Below are 21,892 nucleotides of genomic sequence, written 5' to 3' on the forward strand. Positions count from 1 at the left end.
AAAAATCCCCTTTTACTGTTTGAATCATATCAATTAAATATCTTTTTCAACTTTCTCAGCAAAGTATATCTAAGATATGGTAATTTTATTCCATTAGCTCGAGTTCCAGTACTATTGATACAGAATTTTTTTGGTAATGCACAAAACAGAACTAAAATGGCAATTCCTCCTCTCCTATTGGTGTCTCCAAAGGGTCAGTCCTTCGACCAGTTCTCTTTTCTCTGTACACCTCCTCTCTCCGTTGTCTCATATCCTCTTTTGGATCACAGTACAATCTGTATGCTGATGACACTCAGATCTATCAACCCAACTCTCTCCTCTACAACATATGATTTATTATGATATTTATGAATACTGCAGCCAAACTTATCCATCCTTCCCACTGCTCCTCTCTTTGTAGTTCTTTTCACTGGCTTCCATTTCACCTTAGAATCAAATGCAAGCTCCCAAGTTTTCCCTTCCAGTACCTCCACAGCTCTTGTCCCACTTACCTTTTTGACATTGTAAAAAAATACTCCTCTATCTTCTCTCTTCACTCCTCCTATAACTTACTAATGACTTCCTCACTCATAACTTTGTCACATGCACAGCTCCAAGACTTTTCTGCCCTGACTCTCTGGAATTTATTGTTGTTCTATTTAGCTTGCTCTTACTTTCTACTCCTTTAAGAGAGCACTCAAAACCCCTCTTTTCAAATATGCCTACCTGTCTGCTTCTGTCTTAAAACTTTCATTACTTACCCACCACATCTCCCCTCCTTTTGTGTGTTACTTCCCCCACCTCCTAGATTGTCAGCTCTTAGGGGCAGGGTCCTCTCGTCCTCCTGTGTCACTGTCTGTATTTGTCTGTCATTTACAACCCCTATTTGATGTATGACGCTGCATAATGTTGGTGCTATATAAATCCTGTTAATTAATAATAATAAAATATAATCTGATCTTAAACCTTTTACATTCTGGCTCCCTGATAAAGACAATTGACATGGTGAATCAAGTAACCGGTGTGCATTTTTCATACCAGTAATGTTACTAGCTTAATATCATTTACATGTATCATTTAAATATAATTTACAAACCTTCGTAAACCACAACCTTTTTCTCTTCCACTAGTTGCATCAGCAGAAAGTGGCCATTCTGAAGTCTCCTGTCCTCTTGGATACTTCCCTTGTGGCAATATCACAAAGTGTCTTCCTCAGTTCATGCACTGTAATGGAGTTGATGAGTGTGGAAATCAAGCAGATGAAGATAACTGCGGTAAGTCAAAAGTTGTCGGTGTACTAAAAAAAAAATACAGTTTGATTCCTATGTAAAGATTTTAGATGTCGTAATTGTTTGTATGTTTTTTTTTTTTTTTTGTTGTTAGTGTAAAGTCACATGCCTTAGCTGTATATCAGACTTGAGTAGATATTGTAATTTTATGATAATTTTATGATTTTACATAATAAAAGGTTGATACACCTGCCTGTTTCTTTAATTGCTTTAGGTCTCAGAGGACGAGTTATAGAGGGGTTTCCAGCATATATCTTTGTTTACCCTAAATCTTGTAGAATAGGGCAATCAGAGTTAAAGCTTAAGTGGCCAGATCAAGTAAGAAGTGTCTTTAGGACATGGATTACTAGTTTAGCATGAATAAACACTTTTAAAAACTTTATTCATATATTTACCTGCATTGTTTCTAACTTTTAATCAATAACTTCTCTACATAAATGAATTTATGAATAATAGCAAACAAGGTAAATTACAATACCCTGTTGTAATCAAACATTGAAAATGTTTTATACTTAACCCTAATCTTTAAAACAATTTTGCTTCTCTAGGTCTTACATAGAACCATTTAGATCATGTTGCGTAGGCAACATGACAGATATTCCTAATTTAGAACTTTTATAAACTCATCTTTTAAGCAGTTCCAAAAGCCTAAAGTAAATGACAACCCTACACAAACCCAGCCAGAGCCCTTTGTTTTCCATTTTTTATGCAGTCACATGATCATAAACTTCTGGCTTATCTCCAACTGCCATGGCTGGTGGACTTTGTATCTACTGGCTGAAAAGCCATACAGAACTTTGGACAGTGGGCAAGATAATGTCACTCACCTATGGATTAGAGAATGCAGAGAAGGGAGCCAACAATCCTACACTGGCAGGTTACATAGTGGCACTGACATAATAAACAGGTAACCATTAAACACACATTAGTGGAAAAAGGTTTTTTAGATGAGCCAAATAATTAATGCAGTGTTTTATTTTATTTTTAATAACTCAGAATTCCACTTTTTTATATACTCATCTAGCCTGTTACTTTTTTCCAGAATTTTTAGTTGGGAACAACAAGCTTTAAACATCCACAGCCAACTTATCCCTGCCACACTAAACACCCAGTAGTGAAAATATAAACTCTATTTGCCAGTTTCAAATTTATGTTTCTACGATAATGACCTAACATTGTTTTGTAACAAGTTTTGCAGTCTGTCTCTATGAATTAACCAGTGTTTCAGTCATTATTCTTTAACATTTCTAGATTGCCTGTAGAAGAACTAAGTTACGCCCAACAACTTTTTGCGCACATCCAATTATGACATTTTAATTACCACATATATCAGAGTGAGGTATAGCCCTATAAATAAACTTTGTTAAATAGTTTATAAATTATCTACAAAGTGTTGTTTTCAATAAATCAGAAAATTTCTGTTTATTTGAAAATATGACCCTTGATGACAGCTGAATTGCACAGCCCTGGTCGAAATATAAAAAATAAAAAAAAAATAATAATGTCATGAGTCCATGAGTCCAATCACCTTTTAACTTGTGATAAGCTAGCCAATAGAGTCTGGTTCCTACAAAGGAGTATCAACCTCAACTCATGTCTATGGTCAGCTTTATTGTGCCGTATCTGTCCAGAAATAAAGTTGTTTTTACATTGAATATGCAGAAGTCAATTTTCATTAAGCTGCCTTTTACTATGTTGTTCTGTGGTCTGTACTCATCACTGAGCTATTCATACTGCACACCATCAGCATAAAATGTAAAGTGTTACAAAACATTTTAAAAGAGTGAGAATCAAATGACAAAACAAAGAATGTGTCTATTCTGCAGAAGAAAGGACCGTTTACTATTTACTTCACACAGGTGCATTTTCTAAAATAAAGTGACACTAGCAGCTTTTAAGTGTCAGGCAAAATGATATGATCCTGACATCAATCCTCAATGTTTTGTTGCCTGTCTTTTCATTTCAAACCAACATTTTCTCTATTGTAATTTTAAGACAAAAAGATCAGATCAAAAGGAAAAATAGAGAAGCAAAATAATTTGCATTAGAAAGATATTTACTCAAACTTCTATTTGAAAATGCAGGGGGGGGGGGGTTAATCTTTCAAGTTGAAACCATTGCTACCAAAAGTCACCAAGTTGTACAAGTGTATAGTATAGTGTTTATTGTAGGTTTATAGTATAGGTGTATAGTATATACTGTCACACTTCATCAATAAAAGTCACTTTATGAGGACACATTATACACAAAACTGGTGCTCAGGAGTCTTCAGGAACAAATCTAGTAAATTATTTGGTCTAAGCAAGGATCATTTTCTCATCAAGTGAGAGCTAGCAGTTGGACTAAACAACCAGCATCTTAAGAGTGTGCCTATTATCCTTGTTTAGATCAAATACGCTCACCATGGCTGGAGAAGATAGATGGAACCTGGGTAATTCAGCAAAACTGGGTTGGATATCCTAAAAATCATTTGCTTTTCATTGGCAAATATTTTCATTCTGCAGCAGACCTATTCCAGGTTTGCTGCATCACCTTAGGTAGTGAACCATATTTTGAGATCCAACGCCATCAATTACTACTTTGTTTAATAAGAGAATACCGCCTGTATAGACAACAAAATGCAAGTTGTTCTTTTACTAACCTTAGTTTTACTAAAGAGAGGAGTAGAATGTAGTTAAACATATTTATAAAGAAGTATAAAAGAAAAGTTGTCATAATACATATTCATAATGTATATTTGTACATAAATTTTTTGCATATTCAGGATATCTAGAAGAAAATGTAATGGCAGAAATCAATTCTGTTCATAATATACCTGAAGGCAAAACTACATTTTATGTACTGCATGACCTACCTGTTAAGTAAATGGGGAGATAACTCAATGTTCATTTGAGTAAAATCACTCATTACTACTCAGGTCTTTTTGTAATTTAGTGTAAAGAAAAATACAATTTCCAGCATAATGTATGGTCAATAAAAAATCAAATAGGGAATGTGTGTATGCAGGTGTTCTGTATACTGTTGTTGGTAAACTCCCCCAGAAATGTCATCTTAAAGCAAAGTAAATAAGAAGCAAGAAATAGTAGCATACATTTGTGAACACTAGTAATAGCAAATTCACTTCCATTTGATTGAAGATGATTGTACTGTGGACCTGTATGAAAGTTCATTATCTCTGCAAGAGATACTGTATTCCTGTTTCTGTCCTTTTTCTGTCTAAGCAAACAATTTATTCATTGTAGTTTTCTGAGTAGACTTGCATGCACATTCATTTTCTTCTAAAGATATGTACATGCACACTACTATATTTAGTCAGCTCTATAACTTGTCAGTTCTGAAAAAGTATTAATAGATCACAGTCACACATAATTAAGTTCAGGTTATGTTATTTTGACTGCATTTTTTATTTTTGACCGGTTTCTGCCTTTAGTTTACCATTCAGTTCTGATCTCTCATTGTTCTGACCATGGTTTACATTTAAGAATTTGTCCTTGTATTTATGGGTGAACTTTTAGCTAATCTATGCGTGATGTTTAGCTAGTCTTAAACATAAGCTCATAATTTAAGTATTATAAGCATATCATAAGCCTTGGCGATATCTAAGTAAAAGTCTGAAAAGGAGGAAATAAAGATGAAGTGAGCAGAGTAATCTTCTTCCCTGTGCTTTATTTTCTGAGCTCTCAGTGATCGCAGAGTCACCAGTGAAATTGTCCAGGAACAGTTAATTCAGAAGCCATTATTGCACTTATGTGATCCTAGTAATGATCCTAATAATGAATAATAGTAACTTTCTGACTTTTTTGTAAGGAAGGATACCGGGAGCAGAACTAGCAGTAACTTTTTAAAACAACTAAACTTTATGAACACCTACATTGAGCAAGAAGGCATGATTCTGGTTTAATTCAGTATACAAAACTTGATTTGCTCATTTCTTTTTCAAAAGCAATTTTCCATTTTAAAACCTAAAAGCTACATTTACTAAGTCCAGCAGTTTAATGCAAGCACATTCATTTAACTGCAGATTATGTAAATTAGCCTTTTTCAAGTTTGTATAATGACATAACAGCAGAAAGTATAGGGGTTCTGCTTTTTGGTGCCAATCTGTTCACGATAAAAGCATTAGGACATGAACAATTCTTTGATGTGTACTGTATATCAAGACACAAAGTACATATCGTAATGATATCCATACAAAACTAAAAACAGTTCCAGTTTATTTCTGTCATTCTTGAAATTGCTAGGATGAACCATTGCATGTATCCTGGTATAAATGTAGTACATTTTGGCAGAATTTTACCAGATTTTTAAATATTTGCTTTGAGCACATACTAACAAAGGTCCTTTTACTATTGCAGCTGCATCCTTTATCTATAGCAGCTACCTTTCTCGGGTACTTGATATACATTTTGTGCTCTTCAGATGTTTCAAGGAACTAGAAATATTATAGAGCCAGGATAGGTTATTTTTTACCCAAAAGGGTTCAGAAAATGAGGATGGTGGTCAAACATACAAAATTCAAACCAGCAAACACTTCTTTTTCAGTGGGTGTCTTCTTCCTTCTTCCTCCGGTTTCTTCTGCACACGATGAGTCACCGGGGGAGTTATCGGTGACTTTGGTGCGTGTGTACGTTGCCGGTGGGGCGGAGCGGGAAATTCAAAATCCATTTTTTATTGCATTCAATACAAAATAACTGTATTGAATGCAATAAATTGGATTTATATGTGTAAAAGCAGTACATTGTATTTCATGAACACTTATTTTACAGTATAATAAAATAGTATGAGTATTGTTTTTTTTTTAATAAAATATATACATTTTTTTTAATTTATTCAATTTATTATTTTTACATGATTTTGTGTTTCAAACTTTAATCTACTCGTACTAATATATTATACTGTAAAATACATTTTCATGAAAAACAATGTACCACTTTTAGACATATAAAAACGGAAAGAAATGAATCGCTAGGGAGGTTAATATTGGCTAGAACAAGGGCATTTTGGAAAGTGTCCAGAGTATCATAACCCATGTGAATACAGCCCTTCAGACAGCCCCCACCGGGCTGTTATTGGATTGTTGTATTAGTCCCACCACTGTTGTTGGGATAAAAAAAGACCATGTAAGTCTACCAGAGGGAGCTCTCACTGACATCATCTTGTTGCTAAGGACAACGGCACTGACAAATTGAGCACTGCAGGGAGCCCAGTGACTTCTTTGATTAGTCTATATTTTTCTATAATTTGTTTATTCACTGTTTTTGTATGTTTTTACTTATTAAAAACTATAAAAAGTGTAATCTAAATCAGTGTTTCCCAACCTTTCTTAGTCGCGGCACATATTTTACAATTAGAAAAATCCCACGGAACACCACCAAAAAGTCAGACACGTACATTAGCTACCTGCTGCCATCTAGTGGAAGAGTTTTTTTGGTTCTGCCTATCACTATACATCGCTGGTATAGACAAATGAAGACAAATTTTTTGCAGTAAATAAATCATTTTGGGACCAATTAACTGAAATTGGATAATTTCCCACGGTACACCCGAAGATCTCTCAAGGCACACTAGTGTGCCGCGGAACAGCGGTTGAAAAACACTGATCTAAATCTCTGATTGCTCTAAGTAGAAATAGTGTAACTTGCTGACCTGAAACACTACTTTGAACATTGTGATTTCTGAGACATTTCTGTCTGGAATGGCAGAAGGGGACACTAAAGAAGCAGTAGCATAACTGCCGGTTGGTGCTTCCGTCCAAGCACGTGGTGGCAGTCTACATGTGATTGTGTGTATGGCCTCTTTTCAGCCTGCTGGTGCATGGAATGTTGCTGAGCATGCTGGAAAGTCTATGCGCAGGGGTGCGGGCTGAGAGGATGTTCATCACAATATAAAGGTTTCAAAGGATTCTACAATAAAAAATAATCTACAACTGATAATCTCTATTGAAAAATATTGGTTGGCCTTACTGCCTTCAAGACATTTCAAACCTAGAGCATACATTAAAGTGAAGAGAGCAAAGTCAGAACTCATGATGTGTGCCCTTATTATAAATTGTTTTCTCAAACTATGGAAACCCTTGGATTAGTAGGTAGACCAGGCAGCAAGCATAAAAAGTACATTTTCCCCCAAAACATTTTCTATTTGAATTTCCAGTGTTATTTCTAAATCACAAATATTTGGACCTTTAGGTCATCTTCAGTCAATGTTGCTCACTGTGACCCACTAAAAAGTGTGGAAAAGGTAGTGTCAAGGAAAAGGATAGACAACCTAAGATCTGCTGCGGCAGCAGCCCTTAATAATGTATCCTAATTTTTCTAACTGCTTTTTGATGAAAAGAATAGTTTTCTAAAAGTATTTTAGTTTATCATTTAAATTATGGGCTGTACATGATCTGATAAGCCAGTTTAGCTTTGTAGCTGGGTGGGAGATGAAATCTTGTATCAGAATAATTTACCACATACACCCCTAAATACATCTGTTTTCTGTTGCCATTTGGAATATGTTGTTGGACCTCAGCTGCTTCCTTTTCTGTTTTTTTTTTCAATTCTGGATATGATTAGCTAAGAGCAATAGCATTTAACAGACTAAAAGTGAGACATTTATGTATTTTTTTTATCTGTCAGGCAAAAATATTAACTGAGATATAGAGCTTGAAGAACAAATTGACAAAACAATGCATCTATTGGCAAACATCTTTGCAAAATGTTCTTGCTTTTGTAAAAATATGTACGCATGAATTCAATAGAAAGTCACAAGTTGGTTTCTGAGTACAAAGATTTAGTCATGGCTCTGTGGGTATGATTTACTAAAAAAGGCAAAACTAACAGATGCCAGGATAAATCTCAATAGTATGTTAACATCATGGTTCAACATGTGAGTGAGTTCTGGACGTTCTAAATGTCATCCCTTCACCTCCCCACTGTGCTTCAGAGGTTGTGAGGCCAGGGGCACCATGGTACATATAGCCCAGAACTTGCGGTTAGAAATATTCTAAATAATTTCCAGGGTTTTAAAGAAGGATGTACCAAGTACTCCGGAAAGTGCTTTATTTAGTTATTGTGATGCGGGGTTTCCAAATACTCTTTGAAATTGATAAAACTTATTCTGTTAGCAGCTCACATCACTTTAGCTAAACCGTGGAAATCTAATGTGATTTTGCTAGACCCTCTCTTTGCGAAAATGGACTTTGTATATGGTTAATGTTGGATAAAGCACACACTCAAAAATACTTTAGGAAAATTTGATGCTATTTGGGATTTTGTTTTAAAGTCCTCCACCCCCTTTTCACTTGTCCCTGTTCGGTCAACTCCCTTGCCTTTTTCAGCTTAGCCTTCGGGCATAAAGGGTTGTTTTTTACAGTCTTTGCATTTTCATTTTTTTTTTTCTTTATTATTACTCATGTCAGATTGTTATTGTGCATTCTGTAAACTGGCGAGGCATGTTTGTCCACCTGTTATTACTATTGTTCCTATTATTGTTATTATGTCATTTTCTTTTCTCTGAAAAACTCAAAAAAAAAAACATTAAAATATAAAGGGGAAAGAGTTCAGTATGTATATCCATCCCAATTATTAGAGATAAAGTTATTTTTGTACCAGTTGATGGCACTATGTCATTGGGTTAATTGTGTGACAAACTCTCTCAAAATGCTGACACTAGTCCCATCTAGTGGTTTGACCGGAGTACAAATAGAGATTCTTTTTCTTATGACACTTTCGGGTCAGAAAATCTTGGTTTATACTATATAAAGTTCAATATAAAATGGTGGTATATAGTAGTGTTATCAAGTATTTGGTTTACTTCCAAAATGTATATTATTTTTTAGTAGCAATGAATGATATATAAGCAATGGCTAAGATGGCTAAGATTGGCTGCTATACATCACTGCACAACATTGCATTTTACATTTTTATTTTAAAAAGGTTCAGTGGAATGTGATTTCATTTTTTTTTTGTTTTTTTTTAATTTCTACATTTTAAACATCCATTTATACACGTTACAGTGTATAATTAAACAATGTTTGGTATTGACCTGTAACAAGAGTGGTATCCTATAAGATTTTTAATGCCTGACTTTAGTCTTTTATATTAGATCATATAAAACTTGAGTGATAACTGTATATAACAGAATTTGTACATGTGAATGCAGGATTCTACACACAGAAGCTTTGTAATTCGAATGATGCCATGTGTAGACAAGACAGCTATTGGAACTTATTGGCTTGTGTATTCTAGTTTTCATCAGACCTGCCCAAGTAATCATTAAATGCTTTCAGAAAAATACTGTGTTATGCAATACATTGCAAATAACTTATTGTTTGTTTCTGTGTTTCTTTGACTGCTGGCCACCATTTTTAACAACAACTAAAGTATTATAGGCATTAAAGATAAGGTTTGCTATTACTTTAGGTTTGAAGTGAATCCTGTAAGTTTAGAAATCAGTCCTGGCAAATTTATGTCCTGAATTTGATAAAAATCTTTGAAAACCACAATGCATTGTATGGTTCCTAAACTATTTGCAGGCATAAGAGTCACTAAATGAGCTTTTTCCCAGTGGCAAAACTGACTCAAGTAAATTTAGGACTCAAAAATGTATGACATAATAGTCAAGCGGTACTGTGATCTCTGTGAAACAAAATAAATTCCAGTAACACATTTTTAGTGTTGCTTGAACCTTTGTAACACAGATTACTTTTTAAGTCACAGCATATTGCAGTTTTAGGCATTCAATCTATTAGGAGAAAAAAAAAGTTATTTATTATCAGACTTTAAGATATATTGAATAGTGTGGTAAAGGATTGCTTTGTGTTTTGAGAAAAATTAATTAAAATGGTCACAGAAATTGTGTTTTGCCCTAAACCGCTGCTTGTGATAAATTATCAGCAGGAATTCACCCCATAGGCACTGATAACAATGTTCCTTTTAACAAAGTAGGCGTAAAGAGGAAATAATTTCTTTTATGACAGCAATTTACACAACCATTGTTTTTCAATAATGCCCTTTTTAAGATACAAAAAGCCACAAGGATGTTTTTAAAAAAAGCCAAAAAAAAATAAGTACTAGGCTTTAAAGCCATAAAGAACACATTATTGGTTGCCAGGTTATGTTGTGAAATGGAATTAGAACTCATGCGGTAGACCAAAGCACTGATACAAAGCAGAAAGAACAGATAATTCTTTGGAGATGCAGTGCATGTTCCAGAAGCCACTCTTTGTACATCTATAATTGTGTTAATGTGTAAAATGTCTTCACTTTTCTTCAGCTCAGTTTCTTCATGGGAAAATGCATGCCCTGATTATCCTGTCACAGGATTCTGAAAATGGTGGGACTGGTGTTAATTTAAATTGGTATACAAACGTAATCTTCTTTCAGTTGAATAAGAAGGATAGATCATCTAAAGTAACTACTGTATGTCAGTTTTTTTAAACAATGAAAAGTAAAAGTTCTTGTTCTAAGTTGCATTACAAGATGCTAGATGTTACCTTTTCAAACAAGAAAATCCACCCTTATCTGCTTTTTCGAGACTAGCTCCTTTCTCACTGGCTGGGAGCAAGGCTAGCTCTGGGGCCAAAAAAGTAAAGTAACATCAACAGTAAAATTAGTTTCAACATCACAAACAAGTTGGGTTTCTGGTTTGAACTGGCAATACTAAGTACAGTAAAGTCTCCCATTATCTGGAACTCAAGCAACAGGCACACGACCCGGCCAAACCAGATTTTAATTTTGTGCGCTGTGCTGTCAGAGCTAAAACTTTGTGCATCACTCCCACAGCATCCATATTTGGAACCTCCACAGCTTTCCTGGCTAGTCACAATTGGATATGGACATTTTTTACTGCAGCCATTATACTTCCCTGTACTTTTTGTAGGACATCCTGATTATACGGTATATTTATCTCACAACTGATAGATTTGTAACTGGTCAAACTCTGCATATACTGTACTGCATTGCTAGTGTTCTTCTATTGATATATTTTAAGTATTTTAATGCTATTTAAATTTCATAAGTATTTTAATAGTAACCAGAAACTACATTTTTCCTGAATCGATCAATCCCCATGGATGTCGGAGAATTTAATAGATACTGTAGTGTCTACATAACAATGGACTTTGACATCTAAACTTTATTAAAATTTTCTTCGTATTAAATACACTTTCTATTTATTTTATGTAGTAGTTAGTGACATTTAAGGGGACCTATGCTTGCAATGTAGCAAAACAGTGTACAGTTTTCCAAGCTTTTTCCTCTGAACTGAGAACTATCTTCAAGAAGAATAGGAAGTCCTGTTAAATTTGACAAACTACTACATATATAATATAGATAAATAAAAGGTATTTGTGACTCTGAAGCATAATTAACAACCTAACATACAAATGAACAAACCTTTTCTTTATCTCTGTGAAGTCAGGGTCCATTTAAACAGCAGTCTGCCAACCTGACAAATGAGAGCCTTCTTTTAAATCTGCTTGGTTTAAAATTATAAATATTAATTATTTATATCCAATGTTTTTATTAATGTAATAGAAAAAGTTAAATTGCATAATTAAACATTTTTTTTTTCAAATTCTTATTGAAAGTTTTTGTTTTTTTTCTTGCAAGTTATTGAATATTTGAAGTGAGCACAGGATTACTTCAACTTAATTACGTCAGTTAGATTAGGGTGCCCTAAAATATCCTGTTTATTATGGGAATAGGAGTATAGTTACATTCACAAAAGCTTTACAAGTGTCACGATTCCAAAATGCTGTAGCTATTTTTATACCAATTCGAAAGGCCTTTTGTTTTTCAAATTTTATCAGCAATCCTAAACATGCTTGTCAAATGTCTGTGTCATGCTGTCAGGCCTACTGATTTAATGTTCTGCCTTGGTGCATTAATACAATGCTGTGATTGTATACCCATTAATATTTAACTCCCCCGTGCATGTAAAGGTAAATTTTCGTTCTTCCAAGTAAAAGCATTAACTATGAACTGGGATTATATGCTAATATGTGAGAGTACTATTATTGAAGAATTGGAATTCCATTGAAGTGAACCTGCGGTGGTGAACATACACTATGGGTATAGGAAGAAGATCTCAATTTGACGCACATGTAGCAGCCATAAATGATGAAAAAACTTAAAAATCTTGTTTGATGCTGTAACAAAAAGTGATCACATGTTGTTTACATAAAATGTTAAAAGAAAAGTACAGTGATTTAAAATATGCATTATCTGTTAAAACAGCTGATGTGCCTATATGTCATTTTTTACACCACCGCCTACAGTAATCCTATACTCTTGGTTTGCATGCCTTTTCTGCCAAGCAAGCATTCTACATTCTGGCATACTGTCACTTTGCTTTTCCACCTGGTTTGCTGATGCCATGGAAGTAAAAAGTGCATGAGTAGTAGTACATGCTCGATGTTGGCGCTCCCCCCCACCCCACCACATGTCACGATCTGGGAACAAGCTCAGGGTCCAATAGCGGGTTCCTGATAGTAAATACTCTGCGTTCAGTAGACAGGCCGCTGTAATGATGCAGGAGCAAGACAGGAGCATAGTCAGAAAGAAAGCCAAAGTCAGTATTAGGTAAACAAGAGTAGTCAGTATTAGGTAAACAAGAGTAGTCAGTAGATCCGTAGCCAAAGGTCAATACACAGAGAAGTAGCAGATAAGGTAATGCAGCAGTAGTAGTCATAGTGAGGCAAGGAGCACTGGCAGGAGCACAATAAACTTGCAAGCAGAAGGCATAGCAAGTCAGGGGGAGGGGCAAGGAATTCAGAGTTCATGACAATATAGGGTATCAGGGAGGCTTGACTGAAAAGAGTCAGGGGGCTATTCAGCACTTGGGGTAGCATATTGGATAGAGCTACCACCAGGCAGAGAAGCATCCCTGAGTTTGTATCACCACACTGCCTATTGCAGCCTAGAGACAGACTATATCCAAAAGCCTATAGTTAGCCTTTAGGAATAAGGGAAGAGGCAGGTCAGATGCTTTTCGGCAAGTGTAGATCCAGTGTTTTATTTACATTATGAATGAAGACATTTTCTTTATTGAACCTTTGAATATTTTTAATTACAGGTGTGAGATACAAAAATGTTGATTTACAACCAAGCTTTTTGTGTGACCCTGTAAAAATTATCTTATGCAATAAAATAATTAGTGATTCTTGTGAATTATTATGCATGTCTTTTTTTTTTAATTATATGAGGGATTTTCTCCAACCTTTCACCTTCCATGTTTGCTCCAAGCATGTCCACATTCCTCCTACTAGTTTGGATGACAATGGCTCCGTTGGTCAAGACTCATCAGGGGTTGGGACAATCATCATTTCAGCCAATCACAATGCAGCTCTTAGTCTTGCAAATGAGACTTTGATGACATCACATCTCAAAGACTCATGTCACAAGATTAAGAGCTTCACTGTGACAAGAGCTGTGAAGCTGATAAAGTGGCCCCGATACAGACAAGAAGACACTGATCAACTCTTCTATCTGCCGTCAGTATGCAAGACCAAATGGTTTGGTGGTATATACACATTGGAGAAACTAAGCAGTACAAAAAAATATGGTTTGGGCCACCAGTGTTGTCTTACAGTACAAATTCTTCTTTATTTTCCAATACTGAATATCAACATATACTTGGAATTTTGATTGTCTAATGAGCACATTTTTGTCTATTGAATGAGTATTGAAAGAATGAGTATTGAAATAAAACAGTGTGGTTTTCCCTGGAAATCCTTACATGGGGAGGATATTGCAACAGCTCATAGATTATAAATATTGTTTCTATCTTAAATATCAAAGAAACTCAAGAAAATTACCATTTTTCTTTTTTAGTTTATTTGAAAAAACATTATGCTTTAAAATGATTGAATTCACTGTGTGCCTAGCAGTCATGCACAGCAATGTTATCCTGGCAAATAGTAGGCAGCATTTTAATCCCTATACAGACATCAATAGGACAAAATAGAAATGTCCCTGGAAACTACCTTTTTTACTGATTGTTGCCAGTGACAGATAAATGAATAAGTGCTGTACACACACCACCATTCTGTTCATTGTAGAGGGAAGGGAAGGACGAGTAGTAGTGGCACCATCTACATAGGCGTTAACAAAAGTAATTTCTGATCAGTCGTTCATCAACCCACCATGGCTAATAGATTATTGGCTATGGTGCACCATTGCAGATGAGTATGATTGTTCTGCAATATAAATTGTGATTACAAATTGGCAACTTCTTGGAAAAAATCATAGTAAAGAAGAGGTTCTTTTATTGTGTATACAGTATTTGTGTGTTTTTTCACACACAAGTTATTTCATCATAACTTTTAATAATACAGTGTAGAATATTGAACAGAAGTAATTATTTTTTATACGAGGATCATATAACTGGATGTTACTGGAAACAAACACGAATTATCTGCAAAGGTCTGGTCTTTTAAAACATCTAATGAAAAATGGAAACCAATTGTGGAGGATTAACTATTGAATCATATTTAGCTGAACTCTAAATTATGTTTTACTGCTTGGCCCCTGGTCTCAATGAACTGTTAACAAATAAAGAATCATGTAGTAAACGGTTATCAGTTGAGAAGCCTTAAGGCGGGATCCATGTTGGTTTAGTGTGTTAATCTGCAGAAAACCATGTTCTTTCTAAGATATGTGACAATATGAAGCCTATGTCATAATAGGCTGTCTGTCTGGATTATATCAGGGTCAATTTTCTGATACCCTTATATCCTTTCAATGATATATACAACCATGTGAGTTTTCAGATACATTTTAGAAAAAGTTTTTAAGCAAACCTTTTTAAATTGAAGTGCTGCTTTTGTTTTCTTTAGTACTCTTATTGTAGGTTTTGTAATTTATCAATATTTAACCAGATGTTGCAGATTTATGTTTACCCTACATTATTAAAAAAATAGCACCATGTATACAAATACATACAAATCGGAAAATATATGAGGTTTCCTAAAAGCCCATCTTGTGAAGAAGTGCATGCTTATTATGCAAAAAAAAAGGGGCATCTTTTAGGGGTGACAACGCTACTAATTGAACATTTAAGTTATGGGTTGGCTAAAAAGTTATGTTTAAAATAAACATACCTACACCTTCAGTTTTATTTTGACTTTAAATATGTGAAGACATGATATTTAAAACAACAAAACTTAAATCAATAACATATAGTTAAATAGGTAAATGTTATCTTTTTTACCATTTTACACAAACTTTTGTGACTCCCACATATGTAAATCCTTGTACAGTACCCCTGCTCACTAATTAGAGCTGATTTAATGTCCCATAAGTAAGCCGTCAGTGGAAGGGAGTACTGGAGGTTTCAAAGTTAAATTCATGGAAGCATTGTCTTTTACCTGGCTGTACTGTAAAGCAGATAGGTAAAACAGCAACACTAGATTAGCAGAGTTAAAAGCCCTTTGACGGGTCAAAGTGACTAATCAAATCTGTATTCTCTATCAGTTTTGATTTTTTTCCCAAAATGGTATATAAAAAACTTCCCAAAAATGATACACAGATGTCTCATTCTCTTTTCTAACTGGAATTCTTGTTTCATGTTTGCCAGTGCAGTAACATCCCCTAGGAATGCCAGTAGCATCACAGTAACAATTGCTCCTTCTATTAATCTATTTAATGTCAGTCTTCTTTATTCTCCTTCACATCATCCAGCATAGTTATATTGCCAGGTAAGTTAATGACACACATCCATCAAGTTCATAGTTACATAGTTACATAGTAGGTTGGGTTGAAAAAAAGACATAAGTGCATCAAGTTCAACCACTAAGGAAATAAACATATCCCAGATATAAAACCCTATAAAACAAAGTTGGTCCAGAGGAAGGCAAAAAAACCCTGGTACAATTTGCTTCAACAGGGGAAAAAAAATCATTCCTGAATCCATGGATTCCCATTCCCTGGATCAACAGTATATTCTGTGCTTCTAGAAAAACATCCAGCTTTTTCTTAAAGCAATCTATAGTAGTTGTTGAAACTACATCCTGAGGGAGCCAATTCCACATTTTCACAGACCTTACAGTGAAGAATCCCTTTTCTTATCCGGAGCTAAAACTTCTTTTCCTCCAGACGCAAATAGTGCCCTCTTGTTCTTGTAATTTGTAATGATCTCAAATTAAATTGGGAAGAGTGTTCTCTATTTGGACTGTTTATTTATTTATACAGGGTGATCATATCCCCCCTTAAACATCTCTTCAGTTCAATAACATAAAAATTTCAGAGTTAAAAACCTTTCTACGGGTCAAAGAGATTATTCAAATCAAATCATATCCCCCCTTAAACATCTCTTCTGTTCAATAACATAAAAAAAAAGTTGCATCATTAGAACCAAATCTATAACGATAAAAATGTTCTCTCTATTCTCCAAGGCAATGTCTGTTAATTGACATTCTGGTGTATACATATTTTATAATTAAAAGAAGCAAAGTATATATGCATTTTTAGAGATGCATCCCACGCGTTTTTTGAAGATTAAGCTTTCTCTTTCCAGCTGCAAACTTCATCTCCCTTCTTTGCAGTTAATCTACAGTAAACAGGGGTGGACAGTTCAATTAATCTTTACTCAATGATGCACTACTTTTCCAGTTTTAGGATAACCTTTTTGTGATCTGGTTACCAAAACGTAACTGTATATTGAAAATAAGTCAAATAAGTATTTGAGGCATTGGCATATTCTCAGTCTCCTTTCAGCAGCTATACCCAAATTTCCACTATGTTTCACTAGTAGCACTTCTGAACAGTTGTGGAAAGTGCCTTGTCCCCGTAATCGGATACACCCAAGGATTTAAATATGTAAGGCAGTGTTTTTTTTGGCATTTTTAACATGGGGTAACCCCTTGGAGTAACTTTCAGGTCTTAAGGGAACCCCTGCTATTGCTATATCCAGTACATTAGAGTGGTGGTCATTGAGAAGAGTGCCTGTTACAGTGATGGTCAGTGGAAATAATGCCAAAAAGATCATTGGCGTCAGTTAGACTGACCTGGGAGGCACAAATTGCTAATTTCTCAAGGAACCCCTAACAACCTCTGAAGGTCCTATATAATTCCACATAACCCTGGTTGGGAAACACTGATTGAAGGTATAGCAGCTGAAGCCTAGGAGACTGGTGAACCACCAAAGGGACACCCAGGAGCAGGACAGGGACTAAACAGGAGGGCAGAAAATCCAAGGTCGGTAATATGGGTTATATTCAGAAAAATCATGTTGTTTTAAAATAGATCTTCCTTTAAAAATTACTAAGGGATTTATTTCATTCTGTATGCCATATTTCACTAAAATAAAAGTCAGCATATCTTAAGCAATTATTATAAAGTATGTAGTACCACCATGTTTGAACCCAAGGACCAATATTTAAGTATACATTTATGACCACTCTATTTTTACTCAAATCCCATAGTTCGCCATGAAATTGAAACAAGAACATTGTAGTCAGCCTTGTTTGCTACTGATGAGGGGATCACAGGTTGTTGAAATAGCATTATTGTTTTGTGAGCAGTTCCAGAAAGCAGGTGTGAATAAAATAAATCTTGTCATTCTTCTGCCATGCATGATTGATGAAATATTACGGTTAGTAAAAGTAATTCTAGTAGGGTGTCAGTAAGGACAATAGTGCAAAGGAAATAGCTTTTCCTCCTTTCTAGGAGGCTGATGAAATGGAGCAGGATTTTCTTTAGTTAAATAAATGCCAATATTTCATACAAAAATCAGCCAGTACTAACCTACCCCAATAATAGTGATAACAGATGGGGTCAGAGCAACAGCGAAAAAGAGCAAAGTCAGGGTCAAGACGGGTTTGGTTGGTATCCAGGAAGTCAAACAGGCAGGATATACTTGGGCAAGTAGCAGAAAACAAGTTGAGGATCCAGCAACCAGAGCCTGAAACTAGGGTGGTGTAAATAGGTCTAGCAGCCTATTAGGAGGACAAGATTAAATCCAGGAACCAAGCTACTCATTGGCAGCAGCACATACTCTAATGTCCTGTCCAGGTGTTTTGTCTAAAGAGAGGCTGGTGATTTTGCAGTTTGCTATACAGACCATTTGCAGGCAGAGTGGTAACAATCATTCCAGAAACTCATGACAATAAGAGCCAAAGCTATGCGAGATAAAATGTGTTCTCTCAACCAAGAACATAGCAGCTGAAGTAAAAATATTATAATTTACATCATCATAATTCTTGGGCCACAATTCTGGGCCAGAAGGTAGATGTTGATGACTATTGATGTTGATGACTAGCCAAACATGGCAAGCAGGAGTAATAAACACTTGGCAGTATCACAAAAAAATAATACTTGCATGTATGAACTTACCATGTTTATTTTTTAAAGGTGGGTCTGCTTTAAAATTAAACAACTGTCATGAGAGATATATCAAATTCTGCTTTTGATGACCTCCTTGTGAAAATATCAATTGCCTGCTGTTTTGCTAACCCACTGGCTTCAGTACATTATAAGTCTCTGATAGGGAGCAAGTATGCTAATCAGGAATGTCAGAGAAATGTTACCAGTCCTTATCGCCATTTCCCATAAACTTATTTAAAGTAATTATTCAAGAGGGTCAGCATGAAACTAGCATTTTCAGAAGATAGCAAGGGTACTCATTTGTATATGGCAAATAATCTACCTATTTCAAATGTACACAAAAGTAGATGGACATTAACATATAAGGAAACTTATGTAGGGGTAAGTCTACACTGACCAGTTTTTTGCATAAACTGGTGATATAGGTTCTTTTGCTTTTCAAAAGCATTAAATACTGTGAAAAGTATAAAACTAACTAAACAGTATAAATATTTACTAGTCAACAAATCATACATACTACTCACAGTTATGTATGCTACCAACCTTTAGTAAACCCATTAGATAAAAGCATTTATGTATGCATGGCAGGTAGAAGGAAAATGATTTTCAATAGTTTCTTTACATTTTAACATCTGACATTCATCACATTAAAAGGATTTTCAATGACATTATTCATACCATTCATGTAGTATATATTATGTACAGTATATATTGGTCATTTATTTATTTTTTATTTACAACTTAGCCATTAGTTACTATATTAAATGTCAGAAAATGGGAACGTAATGAAGGAAATACTGGAGTAAAAGAAAGTCAGCAGGTAGTCACACAGTACCCAAGGTCCAGTTTCATAGAGCAAACTGATAGCTGCTGGCAAACATATTTTAGCAGAGAACTTAGGCAATCCCTGCAACATTACACAATATACATATATTGTATATGTTATATTTTGCAAACATCAACCACAACATCTGTTACTGATGTTTGTTAAACTCCAGCTACTGTATAGTAAATGTGATAGGTAGTCACTAGTCAGTAAGAACGGGGAATGTACAGTATGTAAAGGTAATCTGATTGGAGTTTTTTTTATTATCCACCTAGATTTACTATAATTAACCCTGTAATTTCTTTGGAATTTATTTTCATAATTTGTTCCTTGTGTCCGTTTTCTTTGTACCTTTTAGGTGACAATAACGGGTGGTCTCAGCAACTTGACAAACTTTTTGAGAAACACTATGAAAAGTTTGGTGTGAACAGCTACGACTCAGAGATGAAAGAGGCAGAATGCAGTAAGTAATTAGTGCCTGATTTCATAAAAGTCTTTAAAACGCCTAAATGTCCTAGTAACTTGGAATTTAGTAATACAATCAAATAACTCTGAATTAGGTGTTCTTTCTAGGTTGGATATAGATATATTGCTCGGATTCATGAAAAAATGTCATTTTTGTTAGCATGCTTATCATATATATATTGTAAGTGGAAGGAACAAAGAATGTTAAAGGAAACTAATGCTTCATTTTTATCTATTAAAGCAGGACTTTAGGTAGGCAGCTAAATATTTGTTAAGGTTAATAATCTTTAGAAATGTGCCCAAAAAAGTTGAGAAATTACCATTATGAAAATGGAAGGTAATGCTACTTTCCTGAAAAAGCGTAAAGGCTGGAGAAATGTTGGTTAGGCAACCTTACCTATCTACCTTATCGTTTGTATAGAGCAATTAAAAATTTTTGGAAATTATTCATTTCAATTCAGCTAGTTATTTATAAACATACTCAACCCTCACACTGTAATTTCATGCAAGTCAAATTTCCTTATTTTAACTCAAACTAAAACTTTTTATTTGGACACAAAATGTAGAAAATTAAGTGCCGGATAGACACCATTGGAATAAAAAGAATCATGTGTCCACCAAACTGAAAAAAATGTATACTGACTAATAAGGCAATAACACTTGTTTGGAAAGGATGGACATTGAGGGCTTTCTTTGTTCTCTACAAGTCAGCACAACTACATATTATTAGACCTGAAGGCTGGTGAGAAAACCGTTATTGTTAGTTGAATATCACTCTTCTGTGTACCTGTTGGATGTCTCACATACTTTCTTTATGTTTGCACATAATGGAGTTAGCAGATAATACGGGTTCCTATTCATCTAAAAAAATATTAGTTGAAAGTGTTCTGTATAGCAAAAAACTGTCTGTAAGAGCCGAATGTTAAAATCTGTTTCTATCCATAGATATTGAGACATATGGATTAAATAAAGGAATATAAATAAAAAAAAATAAAAAAAGATCAATATATAGAGAATATTTTAGAGCAGAATCAAATCATTCAATAACACAATTAACACTATGGATAATTTGCTTACATTGCTAGGGCTCTGATACCCTCTATAAACTTCCTCCAAAAGCAGTCTTTAGATGGTGCACAGTAAATATAGGAAGAAAAGTGTTTTAAAAATACATTTTAGCATCTAACTAAACGTTCGTAAAATACAAGTGACTAGATAAAAGATAAATTGGCAAAATACAGAAAAATTTATACAGAATAAAGAATGTCTTTAACAAACACATTTCCGTACAAAGTTGTAGTTAACCGATTCATAGCCGGATCATTGTTGTGAGTCTACTAGGCATCGGGAAAGCCTGGAGGAAACCATATTTAATCTGTTTGAGTGAGCCATAAGTCCCAGATATGCCTAGTTCGGTTCTGTTGAACTCCATATATTGTGCTAACTAATAATCAGTTCAAAAAACCTGAAGCTGTGGGATTATGAAATTATGAAGTTTGTCCACCAGAGCATCATAATCTATGGGAAAGCAGCCACTCAGCCCGCCTACTATTTGCTGTTATTAGATGGTCCTATCAGTTACTCCTCCAGGTACTGGCATAGCAAAAGCAATGCATAGAGAGCTCTCACAATACCATGTTGTTGCTAAGGACAAAAGATTGAGCACTGCGGGGAATTCAGTGACTTGGAAACTTTATACAGCAACTTGGACCAAGGCAAACCAACTTTCACCAAGTATTTTTCATTGTTATTCCCCTTTACCCTGTTGCTATCACTCATCTATTTTTCATTGATTAGTCTTTATTTTTCTGTCCTGTTTTTTTACTTATTAAACACTATAGCTTAAGCTGATCCTCTGAATGCTCCAATTAGAAATAGTGTAACGTGCACTTAAAGCGATACTATAAAAATTCTGAATTCTGATGAAAGACATTCTTGCTTGGAGTGGCAGCAGGTGACACAGACAGTACTAAAAAAGGCATAATCATAATTAAATACTTCAAACATTAATTCAATCCAGTTAT

The 21,892-nt window shown here is 34.8% G+C and overlaps 1 protein-coding gene across 1 annotated transcript in view; it reads left to right on the forward strand.

The window, feature by feature from the left end:
* RXFP1 (relaxin family peptide receptor 1) overlaps positions 1-21,892 on the forward strand; it is a 118,963-nt gene that overhangs the window by 43,557 nt on the left and 53,514 nt on the right. The window contains exons 2-3 of the mRNA XM_072405978.1: positions 1,110-1,253; positions 19,762-19,866. Coding sequence (XP_072262079.1) covers positions 1,110-1,253; positions 19,762-19,866 — 249 coding nt within the window. The remainder of the gene's footprint in view (positions 1-1,109; positions 1,254-19,761; positions 19,867-21,892) is intronic.

This window comes from Pyxicephalus adspersus, chromosome 3 (assembly GCF_032062135.1).
Source record: "Pyxicephalus adspersus chromosome 3, UCB_Pads_2.0, whole genome shotgun sequence".
NCBI classification, from domain to species: domain Eukaryota; kingdom Metazoa; phylum Chordata; class Amphibia; order Anura; family Pyxicephalidae; genus Pyxicephalus; species Pyxicephalus adspersus.